The 10,182-nt window shown below is 47.0% G+C and overlaps 1 protein-coding gene across 1 annotated transcript; it reads left to right on the forward strand.

Annotated features, from left to right (window-relative positions):
- Positions 1-2,155: 2,155 nt before the first annotated feature.
- LOC125528841 (3-deoxy-manno-octulosonate cytidylyltransferase) lies at positions 2,156-9,469 on the forward strand. The gene is made up of 8 exons (XM_048693275.1): positions 2,156-2,487; positions 3,715-3,760; positions 3,981-4,067; positions 4,158-4,282; positions 4,532-4,671; positions 4,749-4,800; positions 4,917-5,027; positions 9,007-9,469. Exons 1-8 carry the CDS (start codon positions 2,260-2,262, stop codon positions 9,097-9,099), a joined length of 882 nt encoding a protein of 293 aa, XP_048549232.1. The 5' UTR covers positions 2,156-2,259; the 3' UTR covers positions 9,100-9,469.
- The last annotated feature ends 713 nt before the right edge of the window (positions 9,470-10,182 follow it).

Here is a 10,182-nt window from a genome sequence, read left to right on the forward strand (position 1 = left end):
CTTATCTCTCTCACATTTTGCTGAAGTTTGTCCATTTGATGGATCCAGTCCAGCAGACTGTTGAAACTTGAACGAGCGGTCTCGACAGATCGAGCCGACCAAGTTGGCTTGGAAGGGTTAAAGCAATCCCCACTTGGCAAAGTCATAGCCGCTTATCCAGCCCCAACTTGCGTCCCGCCGTGGATCAAGATACTGTGTAGTGTGTACTCCATCGACTCGGATCTTTTTCACCCGTCAAATCTATTCTTAAATTGGAACGCACGTCGATCACGCCCGCCGCACCACCACAAAAATGCTGAGCTTCTCTTCTAGACTTCTCGTAAGATTTCTGGTGGCCAGCAAGTCCGGCCGGCAGTGCGTGACGGGAGCGGCTCGAATGGGACGCCACGGTGGCTGGCTGGTGCAACGGATGGGCACGCCACGGGGGAAAGGAACGTGTACGCCCAGGAGGCAGTAGCCACAGCAGCCGGGGGTTGGTGCGTGCTGACGGGTCACCGCCCGTTTTTCTTCGCCACACGAAAAATCCGTGGTGGCCCGGCGGCCGTGGTTTAGGGGGGCGCCGGAGTGGCTGCCGACGCCCCGACGGTCGCTCTCATCAGCGTCGCCGTCGGCCGGGGGGTTCGTGTGCGCACGCACGCACGCACCGCATCGGAGAATCGGGCGGGTCTGGCATCCGAATCGTGTGCGTCGTGTCCGGGAATGGAGCGGTGCACGGCCATGCATGTGTCCTGTCTACGATTGCCCTGGCTTGGCTGACTCGTTTCTCGATAGGTTTGGCTTGGACGTACGATACGACGGCGACGCCTCCGCTCCGGCGAGTCGAGCGAGCGACACGGCGGTCGAAGCAGATTGTCCATACACGGAGGCGGCGTTGCTGCGTGGCATGCATTGGCACGAACGCCGCTCGTTCTTCTTCTGACAGAAAATCACGATAGTTTTACACGTGATGAACATGATCTGTCCGCCTATCCAACACATGTCGGGTGCGCGTGGACCAGAAGGTGGTGATGCAGCGGCCTAGACTGATTGATGCATGGTCTTTGTGTCTCTGCGGCGTACCTGCACTGCAGCGTACAGCAGGTCAACAACTCCGGCCGTGTGCCAAGTGCTACACCAACCCATGATTTCCACCAAGAATCAATGGCGCCTTCGTTGTCAAGGCTTCTTATCTTTTCTCCAGAGATCGTTGACAGCGCTTGTTTGACGCCGTCATGGAGACGCGGCCCCGCGAACGGCACCCACGGCCCTCGTATGCATATTGACCTGCACGTAACACGTTGTTATTGCTAATGCTAGCTAGTGCACATGTACTACAATGTTGGGCATGCGTGTTAATCTTGATTCAGGTCCCCTGCCCTCCCATGACATGACGCATAAGCCGCTTCTTCTATTTTTCTTTTTATTAAGGGAAAACCACTTGGCAATGCACAAGAAGAAAGCTAGGGGATCATCGTCCCACATGTACAACCTTTAAAATGTGCCAAGCCATTAGCTTTCCGTGGGCAATGCTGAAAATGGATTGAAGAAACATCATACGCATACTGGAAGCAATCGCCAGAATCACAGAGTAAGGTGCCAAGATATCAATCTCTCCGTTTTTGCAGGATCTGATAACTTCTAGGCATTCGGATTCAACAATCACATTTGAGCAACCAATTCGATGCATGAGCTGCAAACCTCGGCGTATAGCTAGAGCTTCTCCCGAAGCTGTGTTATCTACTTCTTCTCCTCGACAATCCCGCACGGTCGCAACAATAGCTCTAGAACCATTATTAAAGAAAGATGCGTCTCCGTTCATAAATATTTTTTCTTTCTACAGATTTCAACAAGTGACTACATACGGAGCAAAATGAGTGAATCTACACTATAAAATATGTCTATATACATCTGTATGTGGTAGTCCATTTGAAATATCTAAAAAGACAAATATTTAGAAAACGAGGGAGTAATATTCAGGGATGTTTGTACTTTTGGTTTCATCAATAGATCTGAGATTTTTTAGGCAAAAATAAATATATCTGAGATTTTTTAGGCAAACCTTTTTTTGTTTTGATTTTTTTTGTTTTGATGATTCACCACACACAAAGGAAACCCACGGCAGGGAAGCAGAGGAAACTTTTGTGGGCTGGGCCAACGAATGCGCTAACTGGGCTGGGCTGTACCGACACAGCAACGCCGACGTTGGTCGGCCGCACGGATCACACTCCCACTCGAACAGCACACAGTTCGCCGCGCCGGATCCACGCCACCGCCGACGCGATGCCGATCTGCCCGGCGCCGTCGGAGTCCTCGGGCTCCGGGAGCCGCGTGTGGATCTTCCACGGGCTGGCGCTCGGCGCGGCGGCGGCCGCCGCCGCGGCCGCCTACGTGTACCGCCGGCCCCGCGGGTTCCGCAGCCTGGCGGTGGGCATCATCCCCGCGCGCTACGCCTCCTCCCGCTTCGACGGCAAGCCGCTCGCCCTCATCCTCGGCAAGCCCATGATACAGGTCCGTCTCTACCCTCTTACACGCCGCGTGCCTTGCCTCGCGCTCTGACACCCGATCTAAGTAAGAGAGCGAGCGGCGGCTGACGATCGAACGGGAAGCGAATGGTAGTGGCAGCGTGTGCCCGCAGCTGTGGCCGAGCAATGCTAGTTCTTTCCCGTGGATTCGGGTTAGGATTTCTCGTTGGTTTCTCATCCTGTTCAGAATTTAATTTAGAGAGTGGCTGCAAGCTGTTAGTGGAATTTTAGTAGGAATTCTGGACACTGTGCTGCACATCTTGCTTACTCGTGTGAGATCGTCAGATATGGATGTTTGTGTTGCTGTTAAGTTATTATTACCAACCGAAAGGATGAGGTCGTGGTTGCTTATTCTGCTGCAGACATGTGAGTTCCCTGAAGAATCCTTTCTTGGTTGTTCAGATGATTTATTGAGTTGGCAAAATTCTAGCACCTCTTTCTGGGCTGCAGTTTGAGAGCCATTTTTTAGAACCATGGTGCCCCGGCTCCACCTCTAGATGCCATCGGTTTCAGAAACAACGGCCTGGAGTTGTGTGCCAATACGTGTGATTTGCAGGCTGTTTAGCTAGAATGGCTTAACGCATGGGGCAGATATTTTAAATTGTTGTTCTGCACAATGCTTCGGCTAACAGCCTTCTGCCACAATAGCTGTACTCAGCCGAGAGAGAAACTACTCCCTCTGTAACATTTTATTAGACGATTTTAGAGTCTATAACAGTGTTAAAAAACATCTTATATTATGTTATGGAGGGAGTATTGTTTAATAATTCACTCTTCTGACGAGGAGCAGCAATGAACAGTGTGCAACGCCATAGATTAAGAAATTACTGTTCTTGATTAGCGGTCCTTGGCCAAATGACTCTGCACGGCGCAGATCTCGAGGTGCCATCTACGGCAAAGAGATGTGGATCCCCGGTCCCGTGGTTCTACTGCACTTTGCTTTACACGGTGGTGAACTACTACCAATATTTGCTCAAGCATTAAGTTGTATTTGTGGCTGATAAATATGAGTTTGAATTGGAGAATGGTACTCCAAGTTAGCTTTTATATTCATAATGAAATGATGGATAGAGAGTGCCTATTAGTTAGTGCTAGGACTTGATGCTCGGTTGGCTGAGCAATCAGCATATAGCTAATAAATTAACTTACGTGTACCCGACAGTCTAGACTTGATCATCCTCAAACTCACCATTGGCTTCTTGGATCTTTTCAGAGAACCTGGGAAAGAGTTATGCTAGCTTCTTCATTAGACCATGTTGGTAAGCAGATTTCTACTTATTTGTTAATTTCTACTATGTGCAAAACATTTCTGTAATAGGCAAATCCTTGTTTATAAGTTAATTTCTTTCTTTGATCATCTTGAACACGTGTCATGTTGCCATACTCTGTTTTCTCTGATGTGTTCAGAGAGGCTTCTAAATCTGCAGTAACATGCTTCTAATGCTAAGACTGTCGGTATTTCTTTCTTTTTGTCCTCAGTTGTGGCAACGGATGATGAGAAAATTGCTGAGTGCTGTAGAGGATTTGGAGCTGATGTTATAATGACATCAGTATCATGCCAAAATGGTAACCTTTCCTGATTTTGTAACTCAGGTATCTTTTCATGACTGCTTGGTAATCTCTTATTTGCTTGTTGGCATGTGGTTCAAAATGCAGGATCTGAGCGCTGCTGTGAGGCACTTCAAAAGCTCAGGAAACATTATGACATTGTTGTCAATATTCAAGGGGATGAGCCTCTTATTGAACCAGATATCATAGACGGTGTGGTTATGGCATTGCAGGTAGTTATGAACTCTAGTTTTGTTATTTCTTACTCTTCTGATAAGCAAAATGGTTTTCCTGAAGTAACTGAGATGAAGTCTTCCTAGGGGACTGATGATGTGCATTTTGTATCTTTGATGTACTAATTTTACTGGAGATTCCTCTTTGCCTTTTGCCTTCTATTTCTTTTTGTTCCCTTTGTTTGACATCTCTTTCTTCTTAACTGACTCTTTTCTTTGCATTTATGATGTGCTCAATTTTATCTTCAGCGAGCTCCTGATGCAGTCTTCAGCACAGCTGCCACGGCACTAAAACCTGAAGATGCATTTGACACAAACCGAGTGAAGTGTGTAGTAGACAACCAGGGTTATGCAATATACTTCTCAAGAGGGCTGATCCCATTTAACAAGTGAGATACTAAAATTTGTTTTAACTCTTCAGGTGACCTCATTTGCACTTACAGTTTTGAAAATTTGAACATTGCAGATCAGGGAAAGTCAATCCTCACTTTCCATATCTTCTTCATCTTGGAATTTCGGTACATTACCAACCCTTCTGATAACTGACTGCCCTGTGTGCCTCTTTATTTTGTTGTAAATATTACCTTTGTGCTGAAGCTACCCCACCATTAATGCTTTGACATTTCTCATGTAGGGCTTTGATTCGAAGTTTCTGAAGATCTATCCACAGCTTGCACCAACCCCACTGCAACTAGAAGAGGACCTGGAGCAACTTAAAGTTCTTGAGAATGGCTACAAGATGAAGGTAATTTGGCTTCTCGCTGCTCAGTATTTGTACAAACAAGAAGTTTCTATCATCTGTTGCTCCCGGGCAACTAGTTCCTGGAAAAAATTTAAGCTATGTTTTTTCTGAGGTCGAAAGAGATCTTATTCATGATCCAAACTTGGGGATTTACAATCTATAGCTATTTGCCAGCTTGATGAAAATAAGTAGCAATCTCATGAGCAACACGGTTTTGATCTATTTTGATGTGAACAAACCTACAGTCCCGTAATTTCAAAGCTTCTGGGAGAACATCACTATAAATGCACCTAAACGAGACATGTTACAGCCACTCCCCCTCAAGGCAGCAATGACTGAACTGCAGTCACTCTCACTAATTATAGGCCTGTCAAAGTTGGCTTGCTCCCAAACAGATTCCTTCCAAGCAGCACGAGCCTCAGCTTCTTCTGCATCAACAGAAGTGTTCAGCGCATTCGCCATAACAGCCAGGGCATTTCCCAAATGATTGCGAAGCACAGCGTCCACACTAGCTGCTTTAGTTTTAGGAACAAAGGATCCATCCACATTTATCTTCAACCATCCTTAGCAGGATATTCCCAGGCTATAGTTGCTGCGCCCGCGCATCCAGAATTCCGTGCATATCCTCCCTTCTTCCCTTTTGCCTCATCCAAGCAAATTGACTCAGCGACATCTGGGTCAGAGTTGAGCAGCTCAACATACCTTAGGAGGAACTGAACCGATTGTTGGATAGTAGCGTCTCCCTTCGCGTGGATGACATCGTTCCTGAGATGCCAATATCTCCAAAGTGTGAGCAAATGAGCCCGTCCAGCAAGGGTGTCGACCTATTTATTAGGCATTTGCCACAACTTTATACTAAACAGCATTGCACAATGAAATACTGTAGGCCGGTAGTCCTTTAGTTCCTCAGCTTGTTTTACATTAGGAACACGCACAATGATGGTCTCATTTATCTCTTTTGGCAATTCACCGTCCTGGAAGAACTTATTCACTTCAGCAAAAACTTCCTCTTTCAGCATCCCCCGATTTAACGTGCTGGAAAGCCATCAGCCCCAGGTGCCTTCAAAGCCCAACTCGCAAATCAAAACACTGTTTGTGTCCTCATCGACCTTCTGGTCCATAAGATCAGCGATTTACTCTGGAACAATCATACAATTTTTGGTAAACAGCGTGCTGAAATAATCAACCTCTAATCCACTGTCTTGCTTCTTCAGACTTCTTATTCTATTATTTTTTCCTCTCCATGCGGCCTTCTGATGGAAGAACTTAGTGTTTTGGTCACCATGCTTAACCAAGCCACTCTTAAACGTTGCCGCCACACCATTTCTTCCCGGAGCAGCAGCTCGTCCAGCCGTTTAGACACACACTGGTGCTCCCATTGCTACTAGCCTGTCAGCAAGCAAACCTTCTAGCTCTTTTCTAAGTTTTTCAATCTCCTTATTTACAGCCCCAAACTTCTCCTTACCCAACTCTTCAAACAATTCATCGTTGCCTGAAGTTGATTGCTGTAAGATCCGATGCCACAACATGCCCTCCCCATGCATCTTTTATTTCATCAGCTAGGGTGCTTTCCCTCTCTCACATTAATTCATAGAAAGCACAGTGCCGGTGGAAAATTGTTGTCTGCATCAGTTTTTCAAGGCTAACCAGGAGAGAGTAATGGTCTGACCTCGATGACACAAGGTGTTGCACCACGGCATCAGAGAAAAGACCTGACTAAGCAGGGCAAGCCACTGCACGGTCTAATCTTATCTGACTCTCACATTTCTGATACCTCCCTGCTTATTATTATACATCTATGGTACTCCAGAATAACCCAAATCATGGAGGTTGCAAACAGAGAGAGTATCCCTAAAGTTCTCCATTTGCTTTTCATTTCCTTTAGTGGCCGAAAGGTGCTGGAATTGCCACATTACCTTATTAAAATCGCAAATCATAAGCCATGGTTCTGATACACTTTGCTTTATCCTCCTTAACAGCTTCCATATCTCTGGCCTGTCCTGAACTCTAGGCTCCCCATAGATGAAAGTACACATCCATCTTTGACTATCAGCCTCCTCAATTCTGATATCTATATGGTGCTCACCAAAGTTTATCGAACTGACATTCAAACTTGCATCCCAGTAAACTTGCATCCCCATAGGCGGATCAACTCCTGAACTGCCTGAGGCTGTCCCAGTCCTCGACAGTTCCAGGCGAAGAGACACATGGCTCCTGACGGATGCTGTCCTTCGCGCCTGTCAGTTCTCCGGCAGCTTCCTTTCCACCATTCTTTCCCTTTTCTTCCACTACCCTTTTTGCTACTCACTAAGTCACTATTACATCAAGACTCACACTCTCAGATTCTACATCCATTTGATTCTTATACCTATCCGGATGCTTGCTGAGGACTGAAGTAGCAACCTCCTTCCTCTTGGTGATTTTCTTCTTTAGGTTAACTTGTTTCGTGTCAGTGTTGCTCTTGCTAGTCTGTCCCTCCCCCATAGCATGCAAGTGAAGTTCTGAGTGTTTCTACCATCCTGACCTGAGGCATCCTACCGCATCGCCTCACTGCTCCCAGTGCTCTTCACAAGGTTCCCGTCAACTCCCTTGTTTCCCCCCACCTGTGGAGTAGTCACGGAAGCAGTGATGATTTTCTCCTTGCAAGTTGCATTACCAACGGCGTTCCCAGCAGCTTCTGGCTCAAGTGTAGACCCCATCAGGGGTGCTGCCAGCGTTGCCTGGACCGCTTCCCACTTGGATGCCAGCTCATCATTCTTCTGGTTGTTACTCCCCTCCTGTTCAGGCAGGAGGTGAGTTGTTTCCTTCTGTTCTACTGTCTTCCAGACGCCATGTTCAGGTCCACAGCAGCAATGTCGTGGTCGACCTTCAGGTTGGAGGAGGCATCAATCGGGGTTGCAGTTGAGGCCATGGAGCCCTTGGCATCTGCTATGTTGATCTCCTGATTCTCCCCATTCAGGGAGACAGCAGCAATGGTAGCCGTACTTGCAGTCACCATGAAGTTGACATTGTGACACGTTGGGTCGGTGTCTGTCTCCATCCTGTCACCCACCGAAAGGCAGGCAACGTTTTCATGCTCCTGCTCGACCGTCTTCAGCACCACAGCGGTTGATATGCCACGAGCTCGACAAGCTCTTTTGGCCTAGGCTGCCTGGCTTGGGGGCATGCCACGGCAAGGTCGGCGTCTGAAGGGTCGTCCCTGCCCCACCTTGTCCGGCAAGGACCAGGCCTGTGGGTCGTTGAAGTGTACAGGATGCACACTGAGCTCCATGAAGTACCTCAGTTCTTTTCTTCATTAGGGAGATCACACCTGGCTCCCATATGGCCTATGTATCCCCAGAACAAGCAGAAATTAGGCAGTCTTTCAGAACGTAAATTTACCAAAAGTTTTTTCCTCTGTGATCTCATCGGCCAGTGTGATCTCTTGCTGCAGGGTAGAGTACAACGGTAGCTGCACTCTCCCTCTGAGAAACTTGTCGCGGATGTTCCCTCTTCCGTGCGGGTCGATCATCACCGTGGAGCCAACCTGCTCACCCAGTCTGTAGGCCAACTCCTTATTGAGGAGGTAGAAAGGGATTCCCTGCAACCAGGAAGGCGCCCCCCTTAATTGTACTGCCATGGCCTGTCCTTGATGACATGCTGCCGGTCTCCATCCTCCAAGAACTCGAGGATGAATTAGCTTCCAGTTGGTTGTTGTCCAGGCTCCCTCACACCTTCCAGACCTGTTTCATGTGGTTGATCAGCTGCCAGGAGTTCACCAGGAGCACGGACAGGAAGAGTCCGACCATCTTGATGACCAGCTTGTAATGTATTGCTCAAGGGAAATTTAAAAAGTAGTTGTATGCTGATATTTAGTAGTAGTATTGTTCATTATGTGTTCTGTGCCATATGCACCTTTATATGTCGTGTCCTCTCATAAAAATTGCAGCGTATGCATTGTACTGCTGAACTGAGTGTTCTTTTCCTCCCTTGACAATTGCAGGTTATCAAGGTGGACCATGATGCCCATGGTGTGGATGCGCCCGAAGACGTTGAGAAAATAGAAGCATTGATGCGGGCAAGGAACATCCAGTAGTAAACAGCACGGAGACATCACCTAGTTTCAGTGGATATGCCGGTAAGGCGGTAAGTCTCCTGTTAGGTTGGGGTTATGGTATCCTCGAGTTTGTAAAAAGAATCGGGAGCAATGTTCAGGTGCATTTCCTTTATGAAAGAGATTCTTAGTGTGTAACTGAAGGAACTGGGTGGGTGCACCGTCTTTGTGTGAAATGCACCTGGTGTGTAGTTCTTGTAAGTATGTAACATTCCAATCGGTTTCTAAGATTGTACTGCTTCCTGAGTAATGAATGGATGGTAGAGCATTGCACACATTACTACAGGCATCGATGGTTCGATCGATCCTACCTGTGGAATGGACGCATCTAGCCATCCTTCTTCATACCTTACTGGGTGATGTACGACGATTTACAGCATTGATTGACAAAGTAGAACTCAAAACCAAATGCTCAAACTTAAAGGTGACCTTCACTCTATCTACGATTGCTACAACTCAGATGAAGAGGTTTAGGCCAAACGCCGTCTATCTTCAGAATTCACCTTGACGATGAGATCAGGTGATCTGGAGGCATGCTGCATTTCTGCCACGATGATGACGCAGGGGTTTCAAGCACTCAGAATTTCGCTGCGAAGTCGCCGGTATAAGCCAGAGGTTTGCCGCCTTACCGGCATATCCACTGAAACTAGGTGAACGCTGGCATTGGTGAATACTTTCCATGCAAGACTCTGGGCTCTACTACATGGTTGTTATCATGTGTGGTCATGCTTTTGAAGATGATTTTTGAAGGAGCACCTGTTGCAAATTCCAACTGATTTACTTCAAGCACACATATAAAGCTCATGAAGGCTGATTTCGTGGCAAGAAAATGGTGAAGCAATTGAGTCAGCAAGCAAGGACTGATAGAAACACCAAATGAAATACATATATGATTTTCTGATGTCATGAGCAGAACTACACGAGTTTCTGATGTCGTAGTCTCAGATTATGCAATTAATTCATCATCTGGATGAACAATCCGATACATTAGTGCACATGAAGATAATCTTGATTTAGATTTGCGCATTCGTAAGCATGGTACAAACTGCAAAATAAGTCTTATGC

Source organism: Triticum urartu, chromosome 1 (assembly GCF_003073215.2).
Source record: "Triticum urartu cultivar G1812 chromosome 1, Tu2.1, whole genome shotgun sequence".
In the NCBI taxonomy this organism is placed as follows: domain Eukaryota; kingdom Viridiplantae; phylum Streptophyta; class Magnoliopsida; order Poales; family Poaceae; genus Triticum; species Triticum urartu.

Coding starts and splice junctions, on each gene's coding strand:
- LOC125528841 (XM_048693275.1), top strand. CDS start 2,260: ATGCCGATCTGCCCGGCGCCGTCGGAGTCCTCGGGCTCCGGGAGCCGC. Junction 4,068..4,157: donor ATCAGTATCATGCCAAAATG/GTAACCTTTCCT, acceptor TTCAAAATGCAG/GATCTGAGCGCTGCTGTGAG. Junction 4,283..4,531: donor GTGTGGTTATGGCATTGCAG/GTAGTTATGAAC, acceptor TTTTATCTTCAG/CGAGCTCCTGATGCAGTCTT.